General features: G+C 29.1%; 1 protein-coding gene across 1 annotated transcript; it reads right to left on the reverse strand.

Moving 5' to 3' along the window:
- Positions 1 to 1,151: 1,151 nt before the first annotated feature.
- LOC148235497 (atrial natriuretic peptide-converting enzyme) lies at positions 1,152 to 24,277 on the reverse strand. Its single transcript, XM_088185331.1, has 11 exons — positions 24,029 to 24,277; positions 20,521 to 20,722; positions 6,305 to 6,476; positions 4,424 to 4,592; positions 3,915 to 4,359; positions 3,024 to 3,230; positions 2,761 to 2,956; positions 2,542 to 2,687; positions 2,297 to 2,466; positions 1,606 to 1,968; positions 1,152 to 1,541 (listed from the first exon to the last, which is right to left on the reverse strand). Exons 1-11 carry the CDS (start codon positions 24,095 to 24,097, stop codon positions 1,359 to 1,361), a joined length of 2,322 nt encoding a protein of 773 aa, XP_088041457.1. The 5' UTR covers positions 24,098 to 24,277; the 3' UTR covers positions 1,152 to 1,358.
- Positions 24,278 to 26,524: the final 2,247 nt, after the last annotated feature.

Genomic DNA, 26,524 nt, shown 5'->3' on the forward strand with positions numbered 1-26,524 from the left:
TGTATACTATTTTTCTACAACTTTTACCCATGGGTAATATATTTTCTTAAGACACTAATCGCCGTATGGTACATATGACTTAGTATGAGAAATTCAAATGTTTACGTTCAACGTCTTAAGACAACTATATGTAAGAAGAATATAACGATTCGTAATGTTACTATTGTATGAAGCTCTTACTATTTTAATTATTTTTTATAAGTAATGATATTTTTAATGTATTGCAAACCAAAATACTCACTGTTCGGTCTCGGAGCACGTCAACGGAACTCAAAATTGGAAGATTTCATCACAAAGATAGTTTTATAATCGTTTTTATAGTTTAATCAGTGTATACTTCTAATCCTTACACGAATTATGTATATATTTTATTTTCATAGTTAAAACGTACCAAGCTAATTTGCAATCTGAATATTTTTATTCAGTCAAATCAAACAACGTATATGAAAAATTAATGAAAATTATTTTTATAAACAACTATCATATTGCGGCTGGCCATTTTGTTTTATATTTAAATACTGATTTTTCATTGGTCGACAGTCAGAGCCTGCAATCAAAAACAAAATAATTCAACTATGGGAGCAGATAATGAACAATATTTACAAAAGACTCCTTTCATAATGAATATTTATTAAAATTACTTATATTTAATATTATTTTCATCTTTTATCTTGTGCCCTGGATATGGAAAAATGTATGTTCTTGGTAGATAAAATGTCAATTTTTTGCATAGATACATTCTTGAAAGTTAAAATGAGGATTTGCTGCTATTACAGCTTAGAGTGTCTTCTTGAAACGGTCATAATGAAAATAATCGTAGTAAAAATAAAATAAAAAGAACCAAAATATATTTATAAAAATATAAATCTGTTGTGAATAATACCTGGAACCTCCCCCCCCCCCTTCTCACTTGAATCCGCCTATGCCCAAACTTCTACTCAACCCGAAATCAATATGTGCAGCCGTGCTCTTCCGCAAATAACCGCACTTCTACTACATACACCAAATCGATGCACAAAAACATTGTAAAGTACTTGATTTTTATCCACAACTTTGACTAAATAAATAGAAGACTCACAGCTTGTGGTATTTATCCAATTGGTAGTTTTATTAATTTTCAACTACGGTAGAAAGTGGTTAATAAAAAAATATTTAAAACAAAATAATCATTATTTAATATTATTATGCAACAGCCAATAAAAACACATATTCATATGGTTAACATTCCGATAAAAATAAATCACAATAATATATACAAAATCTGACTGTACACTCTACTTAAAGCTAATTTCATACAAATAAATATCATATTTACAAAAGCAGTCGCAAAATTTACAAAAATATGTCCATAAATCACTTTATACAATGGCACCAATCATCTTTTCAATCCACTCAACGTTTGAAGTAATCTTATCATACATCCGTGGCCGTCCCATTCCCGGCTTGGTACAAGCGATTCTCCAGTTGCTGATGCCCACGAGTGACCACTTTCCTTTACCACCGTCTAGGCACACCATTGGACTTCCAGCAAATTCTTCTTCCTGGAATATTTACATAAAATAAGTTAAACAATAAGCTTAGTTAAAAAAAAACTATGCCACTTACATTACAATCTTCCTGTTCATAAAACGAATCTGTACATAAGCTATTCACGGTAGCAATGCTGACATTCTCGCATTTCTCCATTGACATCATCTTTAAAGATACTCTTTGTAGTTGCTCACGGTTCCTTGTCCATCCGAGAGTATTACAATGCGTAAGATTAGCAGATGACTTCATTTGCGGTAGACAGATCGGTCGTACAAAATCTGACATTCTGACCGGTTCTTCCAATTTTATCAGAGCGATTGTGCTACCCTCGACCGGAGACTTCATCATGCCGACGATGCGTCTCTCTTGTAGCCACGGTGAGCCACTTGATAATCTCACCATTCCTAATCTTGCTAGCCATTCGGCTTTTGGTTGACCCTAGAATACATCAAATGAATCAATCATGACTCGGTAGCAACATAAAAACTTCACATCACTTTTTCACAACACCCGTCCCAGTACTGATTAAAATCAATAAACAAAATTAATTTAAAAATAATATTATATATTTTGTCAAAGAAAAAGTATTAAAAGCATTAAATTTTCTGAAATAATTTGATACAGATAAGATCAGTGTGTAATTTTAAAGTTTATAGATACAAATCTTTTACTACAGTCTGCGAAAGTTTAGAGCGGAAGACTAAAACAACTCTAGTACGAAGATTTTATCTATCCACACAAGAAGATAATATTTTTTCATATTTACTTGAAAGCACGATGCAGTTGTTATCAACCATTCTGGAGAAATGAGTGTCGCATCGCATACATGTGTATCTTCTTTATACAAAACGGCATGCCACGGCCAATCTCCATATTCAGACATTTTACCGAGACCGTCAATACCAGTTACATCTTTAATGGACTGTTTTCCGCACTCTATAATCATAATATTATCATACATTATATACATATTACATACGCTTAATACAATAGTAAATATTTTGAACTCACCAAAATCAGTACATTTGACATACATGACCGTTTTGTCGATACATGGCGTTTTTAAAAAGCTAATTTCGGACGCTAACGGATCTTCCACTTCTACATAATGCATGTTCTTCTCTTCATCTTGTATAACTTTAACGTATTCTACTTTTCTATAAAGAAAATAATTATTATGTAAGTAACATACTTACATTAATACATAATGTATAGCATAAGATAATATACTTGAAATGCAGCGAGTTACAAAGAGAAGATGAGACCGTGTTCAACGATGAATTTGAATTATTCTCCATTCTCGTACATAATTTGCCCAATTTTCCCTCTTCATTGAAGATCACGTATCCTTCAGCGTGATATTCAGATTGATGTGGAGAAATCGAAGGGTATTCGATGAGGTGAGATACGTTCGGAGCAAGAACCACTGTTGATATAAATAAATTCGTGTAAGTTCAAAATTTAATTCAATAATATTTGTATTATATACTTACAACATGCTTTTTCATCACTTCCATTAGGACAGTCTCTTATCCCGTCGCATCTCTTACTCTTTGGTAAACAACTCCTACCTAAGCCGCAGTGCAAATGGCCTGGAGGACAATAAGTACACGACTTTTCATCAGATAAATCCTCACAATCGGGCACTCCATCGCATATTCTTGGTGAAAGTGCTTTAGCTTGCATGTTTTTGACACAATCTATAAATTGAAATATGTTTATTATCCATTATAAGGGAGATATGATCTAAATAATGGGTATAAAAACAAAGGTGATCACTGTTCAATAACAGAAAAGTAAATTTTTGATCTTTATATTATACTCCTTAGCTTGTCTAACTCTCTAAAAACTCAGCAACAAAATAAAAAGATTGGCATGGTTTTTGTACAACATTCGCTCATTGCTCAACGGTTAGTTGTCCCGAGCAATATTGACACCTATGATTTCTATCTTCTAAAGAGGTCATTGCCATGCAAATCAGAATGATTTAAAAAGCATAAAAGTGTTTTTAACATCCGTTAGAAGAATAATTGCGAGAAAGGAAAGTTATAGCTGATATTTAAAGCAATGAATTAAAAATTCAAAGGAGTGTTAAAGTTTAATGAGATTTAGAATGACACCTACATAGATTAGCTTTCTATGTCTGTATTGATTGGAAACTTGGCAAATGAAGGTATTTGACAGAATAAAAATGTGTTTTATTTAATGGATGTTTAATAATCTCAACAGTATGCATTTACTATTTTTGTGTACAGCTAAGAAACACTCATAGTTATAAATTGAAGAAGAGTTTAGATAAACTATTGAAGATAAATTGAGGTTTTGATTAATTTGTAGATTTGACATAGTACATTCTTTACTTTTATACCCACAAAGTGTCTTACCACTCTTTGGTTTACACGAAGCTGGTCCAGTGTATTCTGGGAACCTATTACAATCTAATAGTTTTTGGTATCGGCTCGCTAGCCGACTTCCACAACCGCTCCAAAACTCTCTACAATAACTCCTGCAAGGCAAAAACAGTTGATCTTCATAATCCTTTGCCACGCACGCTGGCTGAAGCAGCTGACACACAAAATCGTAAGCCGATCTGTAACACTCCGCATCGATCAGCTCTCTAAATGCTATCATATCATCCTCGACTTCCTTTAATGACTTATGTCCTAAGATATTCGGATACGACGTTATGTTATATGGCAGACTCTCACACATCTTCAATTGTAACTTTGTACACCTTCTAGGAGGAGCCGGAGTCGTAGTTGAAACTGTCGACGTTACAATGTTCGTCGAAAGTAACGTCACCGGCGACGATAGTATATCATCACTTTCCTGAAACATTATGAAACTCACGTTATTAAATCTACAAGTGATGAATCATTTCTTGAAACAATACCTGGATATCTAAACTAGATGGATCTATTGTAAGGTTCGCAAAATATCTTGAATTGTTCTGCAGTTTAATTTCACGCATGAGAACTGTTTCCACGTCTCTGGCGTCAATGATGTTGTACGTTGGATCAAAGTGAAGATTGAAGTGTATCATTGTGTCGTCGTTCTCTTGTCTATAAGTTAAAATACATACATTTCTTATTCATGGTTTTCCTGATCGTAAATGAATTAAATCAATGTTAGGCATTCATGGGAAGTAGTTCATGTGAACGCTGGCTGAACCTGCCACAACAGGTGAAAGTAACCTGGATGCGCAGAGATGATCATCTCTCAAAAAAAACGCTTATGTAATAATATAACAAATAACCCAGCAATTACACGCTCTAATGAAATTTACACCATTCATCCGAAATTAGGAACGAAATCGTTTCTCATGAGTTTCACTGATCTTATAAACGTTTTTGCCTCACGCCCATCTGCACAAAGATCAAAGATGAGTTATATGATTGCAATAAAAGCCTTATTAAGATATCATTTAAGATTATCACAATCGAATCAAAATCTTTAAAATAAAAAATAAATCTATTTACACTGACATTTTTTAAATTTATTGTGAAATCTAAGTGAAATATTAAATGTATGTATATATAATCATATAATGCAATATAAATAATAAGGAAATACTTTTACAAATACTTCAATGTTATTGTACGCGGATAGAAACGAAGCTAAGTTAGTTATGACACATTGAAGTTTTTCATCAAACATAGTTTGTTTTTGTGACACTTTCTTAATAACAAACAAACCAAAAATAATATTGACAATGAAATAAAAAATACAATAAGTATTTTGTAAAACATTTGCAATATTTTAAATTATAAGTTATCTTTGGTAATAATTATTTAGAGCTATTGATACATGAAAATATGTACCATAGTCAGTCAAATCACATTGCGATATAGTTTTTCATTCATAAATATATTTTATGAATAAAAAAATGTGATATAGTGTATTAGGTTTGGGTTTGAACAACAAATACACATTTTGCAACTGTCTGATTGTGTTTCAATGACTGTTCAGAGAAGCATTGAATTTCTTTATTAATATTATTAAAATAAAAAAGTTGTTTACACTTTTATACATAGAAATCTTGCGACCCCTTTTAATTAAAAAAATTATGAGAGTGACTTTAACGTTTTTGTGAGTGTTTTAACGTTTCATTTTCATTAAACGTTCAGTAATCATATTTATTAAATTACCAGCATAATAGATCAGTAATGTAAGTCGATAACTAACAGCTGAGTTCAAATTTCATTTGAGCTCTGGTGTTTTTCAACTTATATTGTGAATAGAATTAGTGATCGTTATATAATTATAGTTCCAATTGATCATCACAGATTAGATTTTCTTAATCTTACTGATAAATATAGTACTGTAGCTCCTGGGGAAGGTTAAATAATATGAAACAGCGAGCAGAGAAAAGATGCTCCGTGAATAATACGTCTGTATGATCCTGTAGTCCTTAATAAATAATTATTTTTAAATAAATATTATGTTTTCACTTGAAATAGTTGATTTTATTTTGACTGAATTGCAAATGTAAAATATTTATATATAAAAATCACATATTATATAATCATTTGAATAGTATTTTAAACTCTAAAGTAATAAAAATGTGACTAAGCATATTTCTTTTTAGTATCATTGAAACTTATATGTACATCAAGGTTACTTTTGAATTCGCCATATGGCACCCATATATATTTTATTATTATATTAAATTTTTGCTTCACTCTTAGATATTTTCTGGTAAAAACATATATTTTTTTATTAAAATAATATATTTTGTGTCATTGTTAAATGTAATTATTCTGAAATTACTCACCTATCCAAAGCCAGAATTTCTGTAATTAAAAAGCTAGTCCTCAATTCGCTCCTCTTGAATATCAAAGTCAAACGATCTCTGTAATCGTTCAGATTTCCCTCAGGAGCTGCCTCAGCCTTTAGCATACCTCTGAAGACCTTTTCTGGAACTGGCTCGCTCGTGAGATAAACGGCTGCAAATAAAAATACGGAAGATAAATAATAAGGGAAATTGCTTTTGGTTACAGCAGCATCAATCATCGAGACGAAAGTATAAACGAATAAGGTGTTCGAGTGAAAGAGAAATCCATCAATAGCAATCACGACTTGCCTCGTGGCTTCGGTTGTTAACAATGGCAACGATTGTATTCAAGTTTGTTGAAATTAGTGTCTTCAATTTAATATCAGAGGCATTGGAAAGACTGTTATTTTGTAAAACATATTTGTTAGTGACAGTGAATGATGGAGCTGATTGTATTCATTTGTTTATATTATATTATATATATACAGAAGTGTAGTTTAAACTTTTTTCTATTGCAAATATTTAGTTGCATGTAGAAAAAAAATGAAATGAACATAAATTTTGAAATTTATATTTATAAAGGTAACCTCAATAACTTTTAATTTATAATATTTATTATCTTATTTATATATATTTGTATATAGACTAAGACGTAATATATTTTGAATTTATTAACTTTATTAATTTTTTATTACATCATGCTTGACAGGTTTTCCCAATGCGTCAGGATGACCATTATACGAAAAATAATTATACTGTAGCACATGTAGGTTGTGATGGCTATTTAATAAAACGACATTTTTTTGGAGAGTTGCCGGGGACGCTGTGTGAGAGAGAGTGAATGTTGCCAGTTGTTAAAAACAGCTGCTTCTCAAGTTGAGCGGTGGTGTGGCAGCACTGCGAACTGTCAAAACGCCTCCACAATACCATTATATATTTTTTTTAAATTAGGGTGCACAAAATGACTACTTTTGCCATCCATTGCAAGAAACACTGCCTTTACCAGTACTAGGGCCCTACGAGTCTAACCCAATGGGCGGCATCCAGCTTTTAAGGGAACTGCATTATTTGTAAGAGTCTCAGTAGTGTTTCTCCCGAGCGTTTTAGGAAACGCTCTCCTGACAACCTGCAAATCAGTTGCATTGCATTTGCATAGCATTAGCTTTGCATGCTATTGCATTTCAGCCCTTTGATCAGCTGGCGTTGAAATGCAATGCTTTGCTCGACATTGGTAGTCCAAAGGACACTACCTCGGTTGGGTTGTCACAGGTTGACACTTGGGAATTCAAGCTCAAAAGAGGTTCCTCACTCTCCCACACTGTTAACGGTGAACTCCTTCGTGTGGTCGAATTAGGGTGCACACCTACATAAACACCTTTCCACAATTTTTTTCCAGCTCTTCATAGATATCGACGAAAACATCATTGTATTCGCCGCTGGTCGAACGGCGGCGCAGTGCTAACCCGGACAGATCTATTTTTTTTCGATCAAATTTGCATATAAACTTATTATTTAATTTATTTATAATTATATTTTTACAAAACTAATTTTATATTGAGTTATAAAAACTCTACTATTTATTTGATCGTATATTAGCAAGAATACTGTCAAAGAAAAATCAATTTGCTAGTAACGCGTACGGAATTTTCCACTGAAACGCTCCTGATATTAGAATACATAAGAGCTTAGGCTGAACTCGAATTCAGCGGAGCTAACGCTGAATCAACACAGAAGAAAAAGCAACCGTTTCCACTTCGATCGTCAGCTTTAAGTTGAACCAAGCAGTCGAATTATATCGCCAAGAGCTTAATTCAATATTTGTGATGATTTAAAAGCTATATTATATAAATAATAAAATTATTAGTAACTTTTTAATTACAGATTATTTTTAAGTAAAATAAATAGACTCTAATAAACTTTAAAATTTTATATGCTGGCGCTCTACAAGAAGCAATTTTAAGCCCTGTATTATTTCCTGACTGTATATGGAAATGATGTCATTGTTTTATTCGCCGACGAAGCAGCAATTATATAACAAATGGCTAGTCATTGTAAATCACAATAAAGGTGTCGCTTTTGTGAATTTATTGTTAGTAATACGACAGACGTTAGCCTAATGCGTTACAATAGGGTAAACACATTTAGACTAATTTATTAATTTGTAGGACCTAAAATATTTAATTTAATTTTTTTTATTAATATTCGGTTGCAACATGACATGCGTTAGTGTATTGCATTACAACGAGGTAAACACAATCAACAACCACTAAGTAAGTAGTATGATATCAGAATTATTATTGGACCTAAAATATTTTATTGCAATTTTATTAAATGTATTTATTAATTATAAATGTTCTGCTGTAATATGACAGACGTTAGCCTAATGCGTTACAATGGGGTTAACACAAGTAACAACTAATAAATATTGAGACGACCGACTTATTTAAACTTTTATGAACTATTATTACAGCTTACGGGTTTTATTTTAGTTATTAATCACGATATTCATTCGCGAGATAAGGAAAATTTAGGAAAACCTAATTTGAGATGACCGATCAGAATTATAATTAATTATGATCTCTCAGACACGATATAATTAAAAATGAAAAAAAAAATGTATTCAAACCTTTATAATCTAAATGAAAGAATTACATCTACTGAAATATATACCTTTTGCTGTAAAATAAAATTTAATTTATAAATAAATAACTATTATAAGACCTGCAAGTTCGTATGTCTAAAACTTAAAGTATTGCGTAAAATGTTTTATGGTTTTTCTGCATCTCAATCTTACAACAAATTTAAATGTATATACAAATATATAATAATCAAGCTTATGCGTTTTTTTTAAAGATATCATTAATATGTACAAAATTTCTAAACATTTTTAGTCAAATAAATCGAGTTATTTTATTTTTTATGTCAGATTGTTGTAAAGTGTAATCTTATATGCTGTAACTAATTAGTTAGGCTTACTATTTTCTGTTAAAATTTATTGTAATGCATTTATTGTTTCGGATACGGTCAAAGCGGAAAAAAAATCAACGCCCATTTCTTCTAAAATAATACAAATTTCAGATGAGAGTGTTTCGAATTCGGACAATGGAATCTAAAATTATAATACAACGGCGATGTGGTCAATTTAACAAAACAGTTATTATCTGTCTGTAAATTACGAAACAACGGGATCAGAACTAAAAAGGCATGTTTATCTATTTTTTATTCAATATTTTAAGATCATCGCTAGCTGCGTGTATTGCAAATATTTTATTCGCATCTCATTGCATAGTGATGATGATAATTTCTTAATTTCACGCATGTGATCTCTCTAGCCAATCAAATGACTCAATATATATATTTATTCTTCTCATTAATCGCAAAGTGAAAGTGTAAGACTGCACATGAGTAATATCAGCATTAAATCAATTTTAGAAATTGATCGATTCTTAATTATCTATTAAAACAATTTATTATTAAAATTTACCTTTTAAATAATAAATTGGATTTACAACGTTTGATTTAGTTCCGGCTTTTAAAACTAAAATTTAGTTTTAAAATGACAATAATAATGTATTATTTCAAGCTCTCACTGACGCAAATAGTCATGTTTGACACGTCATATAGAGATCAAGGCTGCTTATTATCTGAGGATGTTGGATATTATATTTGTTCCAAAAATAACACAAAGCGTTAAGATGTTTAAAATTATACGATTGATATATTTAAATAATGTTAATAAATTTTATTTCACAGTTTGTTAAAACACCCATTAACCTATTCGATACACCAATAGTATTATATAATTCGGTTATTAATACCTGAAAGACCTGGTTTCGAATCCCATATAGACCCTAATGTTGTACAATTTCAATCGTGTAATTTCTATTTATTTATTTAAATTAAATTAAAACCATCGTGACATAGCAGGTTACCCCAATGCGTTACAATGATGCATAGTATTATTTCAATACACAAAAAATATATATTATAAGTAAGACTAAAAATAATTCATAGTAGGAAATAAATAAAAATATTATAAAATATAAAAATAAATGTTACAAGCCGGACCAGCTCCTCGTATGAATCGATAAAATGACTATGGCACATTCCAACCCTAAAGAGCAGACGTTTGACTGAATCTTTTATCCATATATGTATAACATAAATCCGCGACAAATCTAATGCATTTATACAGCTGCCGTACTTTTGTTATTAATAAATAACGTGAAGAGCATATAACGCGTGAAGTTATTCGCGAATGAAATAAATTTTATAAATGGGTTTAAACTTGGCTAATTATTTTTAAACAATTATTTTTTTATTATAATCATCATAACTAATGTTTCTTCTTAAAAAATATAATTTGAATGTTTTAAGAAATGAGAAATTATTTTAAATATTTCTCATAACAAGTTGTTAAAACGGTTTACAGCTGTATTCAGAGTAGGTAGTGAGAAAAGGGACAGTGATTTCAGATTAACACTTCAAAAATATAGTTCGACAACATATATTTATTTTTATTATTAGAAACTATTATAACTATTTAGTTGTAAAATAATACTTATTATATTTAGCTATGTAATATGAATATTCAATTTATACTACTCTCCAAAATATGATATAATTTAGCTCATTTTTTTCAGCGGTAACCATACTTTTTTGGCTTAATAAATTTGATTGATTAAAATAGGTTAACTAAAGAAAATGTCGTAAATTAACCAACACTCTCTTCTATAGTGCATTTAAAATTATCATGAGCATTATGGGTATTTAAAATTTATGTATCCAATGTTATCACTAACGTCAGTTAAATCAAAACAATGGGCAATATTTTTAACGCGTTCCATTACCTACAATAAAAAATACACTAGTCATAGATCAAAAGAATGCCATGAGTTTCACGATTATTAAATCATTATATTAACTGCATTGTCAAGATGTAATCTTGAAAGATCACGGCCGCTCGCTTAAATTGCAAGCAATTTCTTTAAAGAATTATTACCATACTTTATTTATATGAAGGTACACACATCTGGCGTTTTCTCCAGCGTGCTTTCGAAGCACTGAAAATTTCGCTTTCGCAACTTGCGGCCTTTATATATGTACATACTATACTATGAACTCTTTGTTTAAAAGGTTGGTAATTGCGATACACCGATTTAGCCTCGCTCTATGTAAGAATTTTGCCGTGAAAGGACTGCACTAGGAAATGGCAGAGATCGGTTTGAAAGGTTAAACCGGTCCGATCGTGGAAACACGCACCTGACTGGCGAAATGTTTTTTCGGTTTAAACTAACCGGTTAAACTTAACCAGTCGGTTAAATCGCAACCGAAAACTACGTCCGTTTATTGACCCTTTTGTAAAGCGTTGTTTCGATATAATTTCATAGCCTTTCTAAGTATTAAACATTATATACGGTGTCGCGTAACATGTCATTACATAAAATGCCACAATATTGTCACATTGTACAATATATATATAATTTGGCGTAGTGCATTAAAATAGACGGTATATTTCGAAATAATTCTTGTGATTTATATTAGATATGAATTATGAATGACTCTCTTTCCCTAGAGGGTCCAGAGACTCTTTTTTTGGGGTCGCAAATTTATATAATAAAATATATACTACATAAAAAAATTAAGTATCGGTAAAATGTCGAAATAAAATTAATATCTAATTCTGCGACGGCAGCAGAGGTGTAGAGAAGATGTGCCAAGCTACGCGGCGCAGATCGCGTACTCTCTCAGTCTCTCAGCGACTGCACTACAATCATCATGTGATAAAGTCCAGATAAAAACTTACAGCTTGCAATTTTCAAAACAGATTTGAACAAAGAATAAATCAGGAGTTCTTTACAAGCACATATCTCACATTGTATACATATAATTAAAGTTTTTCAAAAATGTTTTATATTAAAAAAATATTTATACACAAATACATACATAAAACTATTTTATCATATAACTGTCTTTTATTCAGACCTCTAACAAGCCACAAGCATAAGCGCAAGTCCCACAAAGTTTACGATTAAAAAAACGGCAATCTATAGGTTGCGTCAAAATTTTAAATAAAATGGGGAGGGGTCATACATAAAAATAGTTTGCGCACAACTACTTTACAATATTAAAATATTAATATATTTATCAGTAAAACAAGAAAAAAAAGTATTTCGTATTGAACATATAATATTAAAACCAAAAAGTTTTTATATTTATTTGCTATCTTTTTTTAATTTCATAGATTAATATCAAGATAATTTGCTATAGGTCAGTTATAAAAAAAATAATCTTAGTACTCTATTTGCGTTAACACAGTCAGTTCGAGCGCTACCATGTTTGAAATTGTTATGTAAAATACATATGTATATGTATATGTATTTTAAAGCCTTCTTAAATTTATTTTCCTAATGAAACTAATACATAAACGTTATATAAAAACAACAATAAAAATATATTGTAATAATATTATAAAATATAATTTTACCGTACAAAAAATTCTATTGAATCGTTACCGTTAAAATATAATTTTTCCAATTATTTCGGTAGACAATGATCGAATTCGAACATAAATATCTTTAATATTACATTGCATAACATTGAATTAATTACACAACAATACAAAACAAACAATGAACTAATTCATTATGTTATTTGTATAACTTGCACAACAACACAACAAAGCTTTATTGATACATTAATTCTTTTGCAATTTACTATATATTTTATCATTGCATATCTATGAGAATAACCTTTTGTTGCCCAATTAGTGGAAAGATAGTTTCACTTAGTATCCGGTTATCTTCCGGTTGACCTTCACGCATTAGTAGAAAACACCGTAGATGACTTTCTTTAGTGGTAGATAATAATCCAGGCTGATATTTACCACATAATGGATATTCTAATTGGTATGGTTAAGTATGTCATTGATCGGTCAGGCCGTTACGGTGATCTCTCGGCGAACCGTTAAGCATATAAATTTTGTATTTGTAAAAAAGAAATCACGAACGTATCAATCCTTTGGCCTTTAGGTTAAGAGATTTTGGATAAAGTTTGGTAGAGTTGTACTCGAAAACAGAGTTTCTGGGTCAAATTTATTGGAGCTTGATAAAATGATTCAAGAACGTGTTATAGTCACAGCTAATCGTTTTGATATTGTGTGATGATCGAATTGTGATTGAGTTGAATTCTTATGGTTCTCATAGATTTTTTTGGCAAACAAACCTTTTAAAATATCTCTTCTTTATTTGGTATACTAAAGCTTTTTAAGAACATAAAAAAATTCAAGTCAATTAACTACGAATAGAGCTATGCTTAGTTATTTTAGATTATTTTTTTTATCTGAGCTGTACTTTATTAAATTTTACAGTATTTATTTAAGACAAACTACATTAAATCATGTCAATACATTAATAAATCATGTCTTATACTATTTTTTTAATATTATGGCTTAGAAAATATTTAAAAAAACATAAAAATCTTTTATAAATCAATAATTAAAATAGCTCGAATATTTTAATACCCTAAACATATTATTTAAGAATGGCTTTTAAATATTTTTTTATTTTGTATTTTAGGATTTAAAAAATGGTACTTAAACTACCTTTAAATGCGTTTTTTTACTAAATAAAATACATTTTAAAGTAAAGAAAAAAGTCTGTTTTATAAATTTGACCAAATTCAGTAAAAATATATAATAAATAATAATAGTATTATATTTTATTTTATTTTTTAGATTAAATTAAGACCATCGTAAATGAAGGTTACCCCAATGCGCCACGATGGTCGAAAACAAATTTTAAATTTATAAAACATAAAAACCGTATTTATACATAAATATAACAATACTTAAACATAACAAAAAATTATAAAATATCAAAATTAAATGATACAAACTGAATCAAATCCTCGTAGCTAACATTAAATAAGTCAATACGTAATGCCAGCGTATTAAGGAGCCGGATGGCCACAGCTATAGGCGAGTCGGCAAGTGCGGATGTCCTAGCCCCAACGGCCATCAAAAGAGGTCTCGATCGTGATTCTCGAAAATGTTCCGGAACCCAAAACTGGAATTCCTCGAGAATAGCTGGATTGTCGACAGCACCTTTTAGTAATTTGAAAAAATGCTTAGCGACATACAGTTTTCTGCGAGAACTCAGCTAATCATATCCCAACGCTCCTAAAAGAAAGGCGCTGGGATATAAGTACGGATAATAACCAAATGTCCTTTTGTAAAGGTATCTTAAATACCATTTTTGAATTTTTTCAACTAAAATGGAATATTTGGCTATTCGGGGATTCCAAATTATAGATCCCGATTCAAAAATGCTACGAACTAAGGTGTCATAGAGGATGCGAATAACTGACGGATCGTCAAAGTGAAAGGCATTCCTCATAACAAAGCCGAGCATCTTGAAAGATTTATCACAGACGTCGTGTATGTGTAGAGAGAACCTCCATTTGCTCTCAAAAGTGATTCCGATATCTTCAGTGGAAGTTTCTCTAGTCAAAATGTTACCGCCGAGATGGTAGAAATAAGCTGATGGCGAACGGGATCGAGAAAATGACACAGTATGGCACTTTCCGACACTAAAGGGCAGACAGTTAACGGAAGCCCATCTCCACAGAGAGTCTAAATCACTTTGTAGAGAGAAGGAGTAGATCGAATGCATTTATATAATTTTAAATCATCTGCGTACAGAAGAAAACTTGAATTTTTAATTGCTGTATTTATGTCATTAATAAATAGCACTAAAAGCAGAGGTCCGAGATTGAATCCTCGAGGAACCCCCGAAGAAACTCGAGAATAACCGAGTTAAATTATCCGAGCAACCGAGGTTCGACAATTTTTTTAATAATAACCTATGACAAACTTTGTCAAAGGCTTTCTCAAAATCTGTATACACGACGTCTACTTGAATTCCCGCATCGAGAGAAGTTGTCACCGTTTTGGTGAACGACAGAAGGTTAGTAACAGTGGAACGGGCAGGACGATGCCCGTGCTGTTGGTCTAACAAAACTTGCCGAAAGTGATTATAGAGATATTTATGAATAATTATTTCAAATAATTTAGCAGGAGCTAACAACACTGCAGCTGGTCTATAATTCTTTATATATAATTTGTCAACCTTTTTATGAATAGGGGTGACTTTTGTGCATTTCCATAGATCAGGAAATGATGATGTTTTGAGAATCAGATCATAAATACAAATATGTATGTATTAGGTAATATATGTATTAGGTAATTCCTCACGTTGCCTCACGTATTTCTTTACAGCAACCATCTATTGTGATCAACCGGATCGTTTGCACGAAAATAAAAAAAAGCCTGCACTTGTCAATGGAAGTTAAATAGTTATATAATACAACACGACAATGCGCGTCTTTATTTAGCTAAATTGACTGTGGATAAAATAAAGGAACATGGCTGGAAGGTTTTATCTCATCCACCGTTTTATTTATCTCTTGCTCCTACCGACTATCATTTATTTTAATCATGCAGATGATGTAAAAATGTTTTGAATCGAAACCTCTAAAATTTCATGCTAATGGAATTAAAATATGACCGAGAGGTAGGAGATTATATTTTAGGTGTATTTTAAATCATTGAAAAGACTAAATCATTTGATGTACTAGTACAGTGGTCGGCAAACTTATTAGCCAAAGAGCCAACTATGTACATTACAACGATTAAAAAAAATTGAGAGCCAAATTTATTTATTAATTTAGCAAACCTTTATTATAATTTTCCAAATCAACACAAAGACGTTCAAATTTAGAGCTCCATATTTCCTTGTTTTTTAAATCCGGTGCGTAAATGCCGGTGGATATTTGTGCTAGAGCCGCACTTAAGGGGCCAAAGAGCCGCATGCGGCTCCGGAGCCGCACTTTGTCGACCTCTGAACTAGTACATCGAATATATATTTTTATTCGAAAATGAAAGCTTAATTCTTTTGAGACTTAATTTCAATCGATTTTTGAATGTATTTTTTAATGAATTAAGATAATAATAAAAGTTAGTAAGCTACTTAAAAAAGAGAAAATAAATAATCTTGAGAAAGTAACTTAATCCTTTTGATAAGACAGTTTAATGTTGATCAATATCTGCAATTTAATAAGTAATATAAACGATTTTAGTTTGGGCAAAAGGACTAGTACAAACATCATATGCAAACTATCTGGATAGTTTGTTTATTGATGCTTAAAATAGATTGTCTAACAGACAACTTTCAAGACAGCTATTTGAATGTAATGACTTGAAAAATCATCGAAAGTATCGCTCTCAAGACAACAATATAAATTTCGATCGTGATACTTCCTAGACCGATTTGTTTTATAATGAAAAAATCGTGACTGGACTCGAATCAAGGTCTAAAAATCGATTTTATATGTAACAGTTTTAAAATCATATGAAAATGAATTTTAATACAAAATGACATGAATAATTCAATAATTTAACCGGTCTATAACCCACTGACGACACATTATATCAGACGTTAATGGATCATATATTAATAAATTTCACGTAACCGTTACAATAAATTGCATTATAATAAAAAAAATATTAGGTATATGTGCCAAACGAGTTTACCGACGTTTGATTTCTGAGTTAACCTTGACCCGCACATTAAAGAAACGGTTATTCATCCTAGATTTCGATGTTAATTTTATTTTTTATTTAGTGTGACGCATAGAGAGACAATTCTTAAATTTATATTGGGTGACTAAAATGGAAACAGTTTTCTGTACCGTTTTTATTGGATATTAAAATCACTTTCCTGTAATAATGTATCATATAATATCTCGTATGTGAAATGGTGAAATAAGCATTATCATCATCATTATAGCACTTCTTTGTATTAAAGTTGCTGGAATGAATATTTAGAAATTTCTTATTATATAAAGGCTTTTTATTGGAAATTTAAGATTAAATTGTGATCGTTCTAGCAATTCAATATAAATGTTTATATTTTCATGGTCCATTAAGCAGGGTTTAAAAAATCGATAAATTATTGGATCAAATATTTCATTTCCGCTTGAATAATCCTTTACTTTTCTAATATCAATATAAAAATTGGGAGATTAAAAAAATAGATAGCGCATAAAGTTATAATACAATATATGATAGTTATTACTTAATTTATAGAACATTTTTTTAGCCTTTTTTAGATAATTTATTCCCAAATCTAAGTAAAATAAGTTAAAGCCTGCAAAAATAAAATTTATAAATGATTATAAAAATGGGTAAAATAAGTTCTTTATTTATATTATTAATATTATATAAATTATAGATAACTTTTGCCTTCTTTACTATTTTATCTAGAATTTTTATTAATGAAGTAACTTTTTTTATTTAGCTTTAAAAATTTTTTTTTTAGTTTTTATTTTGAAGCTAATAACCATCAGATCAGGCTGAATATTGAACACAAAAAAACTATTTTTAGAACAAGTTATATGTCGATGTGATAAAAACCACGATAATTATCGTGCCTTCAAACTTCATCATATCCTACATAAATGACAGAGATAGGGGCTTTTTCATTTTTAAGCCTCCATTTTTGAACTAGATGGTGGAGCAAACTGCCTAAATTTTTTTTCTTTATTTACTATGATATGTTAAAACATTACAATTTGCTCTAATATATTTTAGCAAAGTTACGATTTTTTAATGTTTTGAAAATACGCTATTTTGAAATAAGATGACAGATCACATTAACTTGCAACCTCAAGATATTTTTCACAAGATCTATTTTTACAATATATATAAAATTACACATAAATGTCAAAAAATATAATAAAAAAACCTTTTATTTAAGAATTAAATATATACTTTTAAACCATTTTTTTATAAACCCTAATTTAGAAACAAGATGTTGAATTTAACTGGTTAACGAACTTAGCTAAAATATATACAAAATCTATTTTTAGAACAGTTTCATGTAAATATAATTAAAGCACAAATAAAAAATTGTTTATTATTTGTGATTAATTTTCTATAACTGCAGTATAATCTTATTATTTTTTATGTAACCACATTCAAAAACTTTAGATTTTTCTATATTTTTAATAACTGCCATTTTGAAACAAATTTAATCTGGATTACGAATTTAGCCAAGATTTTAAAAAAAAATTTAGAATAAATTTTATGTTGATATAAATAAAATTACGTCAGTTATCGTTTCTTAAAAATGTAAAAAAACTTTTTTTTTATTAAATTTATACTGGAGTTACAATTATTTTAATAGCTGTCATTTTTATGTCAGTACATTTAAAAAGTATTTGTAATTTGTATACTTTTTTGACCTATTCACTATTTTTTCTAGGATTTTTCAACAGAGCTACAAACTTTTAATTTTTTATGTAGCTACTTAAAATTTATTTTAAGCATTTTTTTTTTTTTTAATATTTTAAACGAATTTATGACTTATTTTAAATAGTCGCTCTCTTGTTTTAAAATGGCAGATCTGGCTGACTTACGAATTTAACCGAGATTTTTACAATGTCTATTTTAGAAGAAAAAAAACACCTTGCTATAATAATAAGTAAGGCAGTTACTATGCCTTCAAGTTTTGTTATAATCTATATATAAATATATATGTATGTATATATTTATTTAAAAAAGTAGAAATTTCTTAAGAAATTTACCTAAAATATTTTACAGTATTTCACGCGACTAAAATTCAGCATTATATGCTAAAAAAATGTATAAAAACTGAAATTTTTTTATATATTTTTATTAGCAAGGGAAAAAATAATTAATTTAAAAGGTACTTACTTAAATTTTAAAAATATATATAACACATACATATGTATGTATGTTTAAAATTACTCGAACACTAATTATGACGCACGAGAATAAGTATTTAATAATTAATAATTATATTAATTATAATACTACATATCACAATAATTATTACAATTATAAGTTAAAAAATTATACAATTTTTTCACTGTAAACAGTTAAATAACTAAATATCTATAGGTATATAATTCATAATTATATACTTATGCTAATATTTACTAATAGATAACTAAACTATCTGTTATAAAACTATATGTATATTTTTGACGACTTAAACTTTATTTTTCTTAAATATTCATAATTAACTGTTTTTTTATTTGAAAAAATATAAAAAATACATAGAAACAGAATTTTTATAATTGAATATAATAAATTCATTTAGGACCAAGTAAAAAAAGGATTTATTCGAATTAAAATCCTTTCAAAAATATATTTTTACTGTAATAATTATGTGTAAAATGTATTTATATATAATATTTTGTTATAAGTAAAATTGCTTACAATGTTTATACAGATGTATTTTAATATGTTTTATAGTGCATTATACGTCTAATGCAATATTTATTTTGTCATTTAATAAAATTGTTTTTAAAAAACTGCACTTGCTAAAGATAAACATACTTTAAAAATCGCAGGTTTGTAATTAAATAGTGATAAAACCGACTATAGCAAAAACTTAAAGTATTACCAAAAAAATGGTACAACGTTGTGAAAAAATACCAAAAATTTAATTTTATTTATATATTCTGAAATAATGATATAGTCGACAACAATAAAAAAATGTACATAAAACCTAAGAAGTGACACATCACAATGATGCCGCATTAAAAAAATGTTAAGATTTATAATTATAATAAATATAAAAACCTAACATCTGCCTTAAATGAATTTAATATATGATGGCAATAAATAAATTAAATGTATTATATTCAATCGCTAAAATAAATGTGTTTGAAAATAGTACAAAAAAATATAGTTTAATACTAAAATGCCAATACATATTATTTATAACTATTTTTATTTTGTCAAAATTACTTTTTCGTACATAAAGATAGTCCTAGTGTATTATATGAAAGTTTATATCATTAAATTTATTAGGTAAGCCTTCATTACTGTTATATACATATAAATTGCATGTATATTGCGAAAAATAGGCAATTGAATCTTACAAGTAGCAATCAGACTTTATAGGAATATTATTAAATATTATATGATGAATTAAAAATGCATTTCTTTCCGTATTCGAATGCGCAATGCATATAATTGCTCATAATTGTCCGAAAAAATGTTATTCAACACCATTTCCGGAAATTTGCGTTTCGTCTCTTTTCAAATTACACCGACCGCGTGGGAACGATGCGATATTAAAATTTTGTGGACGGAAATGATTCATAAACTAAAATAAGAAACTCACAGCCAAGATACACGCACACTCCGGATATCAACAGGAACACGAAGAAAGCAGCTAAAAAGGCACATCCGCATTTGCATCCGGAAGTCAAAGTCCTTCTGGTGAATCGGATGTCACTGTCACAGGAGAGGGTCGATCCTGGACCAGGCCTGGATCTTATCCTCCTTCCTCCTCCGAAGGTTGAACTTCCGTTCAAACTGGACATCTATAACAAAAACAAATCAAGTATAATCTACTATTAAAATTAACGTTTTTTAGATCCAAAAAGGTAGTATAATAAAGAGAAAACAGTTTATATTGTAGTTTTAGGTTATTATTTTATAGCTATGTTGATCATTAACTACAAAAAATGAGATACCAAAAAAAGTTAATAAAATCTATAAAATGTGCATATAAATGATTAGTATAAAAATGAAAACTATTGTAAAACATAAATTGTATTTTCATTTAATTTTCTGTATTAAAATTTTTCGTTCATTAAACATTTTTTCGAGATATATTTTGCTTTGACAACATATTAATCACACCTCTTCGACAAAAAAACTCTAAACTAGGTATCCGCATTGTAACTTATTAATATTTTAACGGTCATATACAACAAAAAATATTTCAATAATATAACAGAAAGATAGTAAAAAAAGCCAGTTGCAGCGAGCACTAAACTTCCCTCATGTGGATTAAAATGCATTCGGAATTCGCTTTCAAAAACATTTAACCAAGATCTTCAATTTGAAATTCCCAATTAAAAACACAAAAGGATTCATTCGAATCGATACGGTCTATAAAAAGCAAGAAAGCAGCCGCTTCCCTCTTCACGTCAACCCTTTAAACCGACTGGATTCTTTAAAATTTAGATGCAGACAAGTCTATGAAAACTATGTATAAATATAACAAAAAATATATAGACCATACGTGGACTGACTTAAAATTGTTGCACAATATTTTTTTTTTTAAATTACATAGTTTTATCTTGAAAAAAATAAACACACTAAAGTTTTAACAAATGGATAACTTTAACAGAGATTCCTTAGTATTATAGATAGAGCCAATATGATTGGTACAACCCAATCGATTTATATAGCAATCGATCAAACTGAAGAAATTGCTCTAGAGATTATTACAAAACCTGGCGTTTCACAAAACGATTCACGAAAAAGTTAACATTATGAGAGTAAAAATAACACGGTGAGTCATGAGAGCGATTTTGAAACATGTCATTACTGTCATTTTACGCTTATGACGTCCTTTCAGTGTGCTCGTGTTGATGCTATTTGTTGAGTTGTAGCTTTTTTAGTTAACAAAGAAAATATGAAATGACGCGGAAATTAAACTATGCTCCCGTTCACGACAAACAATAATCAGAAACGTGATTCGATTAAATTTACGATTCGATTCAGACAGTTCTGTTGCTTATGTCGTAATATTTAATTAAATTTATCAACAGGTAATTTCAGTTTTAATTGCTGTATATTTTAATACTTTCGAACACCTTTCTGTTTATTTTTATGCGAAAAAAACTCGTTAAAATGTTTTACAAAATCTCGTATTATTATAAAATCACGTTGTTCATTTTTATAGACAATTAAATAAGAATTAACAATATTTTTTTAAATATGGAATAAAATTTCCTATTGAATGCTTAATAATATAACATTTATTACAATATAAATAATCAAAAAACTAATCATGCATTATAAATAATAAATGTTATTTTATTGTTTATAATTCATTAAAACTGTATTTTATTTTAGTAATAAAACTTATATACGCGTTAGTAAAGCAGTTGGAATATGCTATACTTCACGTTATATCCTGCTACCGATCCTTACTCCTGACCGCTGAGCAAGGTCTATTGTACGGCATAAAAACAAAACATTTTTTATTTACAAAAATATCTAGTCTTACAACTAATTTATGTAAATGTATATTTTTCAGTGAAATTATATTTTTATTAGTATAAATATAAATTCACTAACTGTATCAGTGAAATTATATCTAAATATATTTTTTTGTAGATATTTTAATACCATAATTTTAATTAGAAAAAAATATATTTATATGTACTACATATTTAGATTATCATAATAAAAAAAATATAATATCTAAATATTCAAAAAGCTAATCTAGTATAATACTATTAAATTTTGTTCTTGTATTACACTCATTATGCTATTAAATATTGATTAAACTAAATTAACTTATTTTTGTTAATTTATTACTTGAAATTTATTTTTATTTTTTAATTCATTACACATTATACATAATTAAAGTATAAATTAAACAAGGGTCCTACGTTTAGTAAATCATTAAAAAAATAATGAACTGCTTAATGTTGTTGTATTTTATAAATCACACTGTTTAAAAAGTAAAATAATAATATTATAATAAAAAAATATAAAATTTGACATAAAATAAACACGATTTACTAAAAACAGTTAATAATATTTGTATTCAAAATCACGCTTAAATTAATAGACATAAAGTAATACTTTTACGATAACTAATGAAACACTTTTATTGTTAATTTATTCCTCACTCATCGATAAACTTTTTACTGATAGTTAACGTACGTAAATGTACGTAGATACAATAACAACTGTATTTTTCAATAGAATATGAAGTATTTTTTATACTGTAAGGTGATTATTTAAAACTGGATTTCATTGAACCATTATCTCATTTGTAATAATATAGATTAAGAGGAGTTTTGAAATAGCTTTAAAAAATTGTAATAAAATAATATTTATATCAATACTTGTTAAATATTTTATTAAGAAATTACATCGATATCTGAAATATATGTTACATCATTTCAAACAAAATGTTGAAAAGTTTCATAATATTTTCTCAATATTGAATAACTTATTATAAAAAGTTTAATCGCATACATTCATAAATATGTATAGGTATTACTGCCTTTTTTACAATACAAAGGACAGACTCTTGACTTTGAACCTTAATTTTCGTCACACAAAGAATATTCACAATGCATAAAATTAGGCAAACTAATTTCATTTCGCCTTTTACAGCTGATGACTTTGTGGGATGTCTCAAACACGACTTTGAAAATCGTGTGTTGACAGATATTACTTTTACATTTCACACTGCACCTCAAAAAGTATGTCACTTGCATCTAACCAATGAATGTTTACGTCGCCTAAGAACCTACTTTTTAATGACACGTCTAGAATTTTAATTAATAAACCGACTGTTAAAACGTTTAGTTAATCAGAACGCATGGTTAAAATTTTTAACATTGTAACATAGATTACAGTTATTATATCATTGATACAAAAACGAAGTATATATTTCATAATGCATTATTCGTGCGAATTGTCCCATAAAAAAATACATGAGATTTGTATCATTTTTTTCTATTCAATTTTAACTATAGAGATAAAGTTCTTCTTTCTTAACCTAATCCCATATATCTGATAATGAAACGACTATAATTCCTGAAATTCTATGTAAGCTTATGATGTGTAACTTTTAATAGTATTTTTGACCTCACCTTCGAGTCCCATGATCCCTTTCTCTTTCCGTTTTTATGCTCCATCACTGCATTATTTGCGACGACCATTTTCGGGATAATATCCTCCCGATTCACATTCACTTTTTTTATTTATTTCACATAAGAATAAATTATACAATTAAAGGTTTTGTGTTATTCGTGTGTGTTTTCGTTGCACGTAAACAAATGGTTAACGATAACTATCATCTCGTAGAAGCACGCGCACTGCTTCGGCTCACATGGTAGACTGACATCTTTTTTGAACTGGCGGTAGATCCTACAACGGCCAGGGGCGCTCAACCGTGAAGGCGGCGGCCCAACAGGAAGATCGTCGTTTCAATTAATTGATCGTTGTAGACATTGCACATGAACAAGCGTTAAAAAATATATTTATGCACGCTTTTTTTGTCACCCATTGCTATCAACGCTATTTTTTGTTATGTTTAAATAAAAAAATAAAGTAAATGCAATTTAAAAACTATAAAATACTCTTTATATAATATTTTAAATACAACGTATTATTTAAAAAATCATATACTTATTTATAGTGACGGTTTTTTACGTGCTGTGCAAAAGTAAGGGGCCACTTGAGAAAGTAACCTTATTTTTACAGTGACATCCCAACCTCTAGGTTTATATAGCCAACAAATATTTGTATTGTTTAGTGTAACTCTATATTTTAGCAATTAATTGCTTTTTAAAAATTAATTATTTCCTAAAAATATTGTATTTGCATTTGTGTCCTTATTGCTCACTGCTATTAAATGAAATAAAGGAATTTTGCCATAAATTTTTATTTTTTTGTATACTTTTTGTGAAAAAGTAGAAAGAAAATCAATACTTGTGAGATGCCAACTCATAACAAATCATGAAGAAAGCTTAAGTTGAAGGTTAATTGCACAAAGTCAAAGTTATAAAACACGCAGTGCAACTATTAATAAAAAACAATTTGAAAAACTGGTATAGTTGAAGACTAAGATAGGTCAATTGTTATTAGTTTAAAATTTTGTAAATATAAATAAATCTTCTATACAAATTATAATGGGATTTTTATAGTGGGTAAGTTTAAAGAACAGTAAGCAAAAGCCAGGTACTTCAATAAATTTTGGGGGGGAGCAGGTGGGGGCATTTGCCCCCCCTACGAAAGAAAAATATTTTTGCAAAAATTTTGCTAAAAAATATTTGTAGGACGACCTGTTAAGACAAAAATGTTTGGCTTGCATTAAGAAATTAAGGTTTGAATAAACCTTTTAGACAAGGTTTGGGTTTGAACAGCAAATTAATGTTTCACAACTAGCAAAAAAAAGCTAATGCTTACTAAATGTTTATGTAATAGTTTTATTTCACAATAACTACCATTTTATGGCCAAAAATAAAACGCCCAAAGATGGTTTTGTTGATATTCCGTACGAAATACCTTGCTCAGCAGATGGGAGTAAGGTCGCAGGTAGTTACGGGATGTATATAAATTTTACTACAATGTGTGAAGCTTATTCTATATATTAACCCCCCCCCCCCCCATTAGATAGTGTCTTAGCATTAAAATATTTTATCAAATCTATTTTTTTATGTTATTTTAAATAATAATGCATATACGTAGCGACTATTTACAATTAAAAAAATGATAAAAAATAAAAGACTTTTTTGTGATACGTCATTTTAGCGGAATAGCTAAAAGTCATATTTAAACAGCATTACTAATGAAATAAAGTGTGTGCTTGTAAAAATAATCGACCGTTACCCAAACAGCAAATAAATAGCCATTGTTGCCGGATTTATGCAACGCCAAACGCAAGTACTTGTCAAACAAAAATTCCATTTCCACCCCAATTCAATTAGGATATTTCAAGGTATCAGGAGAGGAAGATCGTTAATCTAGTCTCAATTCCCAGAACGCTGACAAATAAAATACACTTATGTTTGAACTAGCTGAAATCTAACATGAACCTTACACATCGGATCAATTGAAGTTCAGGAAAAAGCAGCCGCTTCCACTTTGATCGTCATTGCATAAATTATTAACTTTTTTTTACTTCGAAATAATTTATAATCTTTTGTCATTTTAACTTAAAAGAGAGAGCGATTTTCTGCTTTAGTAAATTTAATGTTCAGTTATCAGTCACGTGTTACGTTGTGCGTGCACGTTACATATTATACATACATTACTTCTATTAAGATTTATTATGATTATATATAACGTATCTACGATTTTTTATTTGTATGTATTTGATAAACAAAATATTAATTATTTATAGACTAATTAGACAAATTTACTCGGTAAATTTTATATTGCTCTTAAATCGGTCGTGAAGTTTATATCGCTTAAAAGCGTCGAAACTTTTAACGACCGTTAAAAACCGAAGCTCGGTTTATATAATAAAACATATATAAAAAGCGGTCTCGCGAGAATTCCCGACGCCTGTCCGAGAAGTCTCGAGACGCTTAACTCTGTATTGAGCTCAAAGAACAGTTAACTTTCACCGAAGTGTGCGATGG

The sequence above is a fragment of the Plectrocnemia conspersa genome, unplaced genomic scaffold (genome assembly GCF_051122295.1).
Source record: "Plectrocnemia conspersa isolate PC_06_02 unplaced genomic scaffold, ASM5112229v1 ptg000005l, whole genome shotgun sequence".
NCBI lineage: Eukaryota > Metazoa > Arthropoda > Insecta > Trichoptera > Polycentropodidae > Plectrocnemia > Plectrocnemia conspersa.

What these genes read in the sequence shown, in the direction of transcription:
- LOC148235497 (XM_088185331.1), bottom strand. Translation starts at nt 24,097, where the DNA reads ATGGTCGTCGCAAATAATGCAGTGATGGAGCATAAAAACGGAAAGAGA. An exon ending in GAAATTCTGGCTTTGGATAG is followed by an intron (nt 4,593 to 6,304) that starts GTGAGTAATTTC and finishes TTTAACTTATAG; the next exon opens with ACAAGAGAACGACGACACAA. An exon ending in ATGAACAGGAAGATTGTAAT is followed by an intron (nt 1,542 to 1,605) that starts GTAAGTGGCATA and finishes TAAATATTCCAG; the next exon opens with GAAGAAGAATTTGCTGGAAG.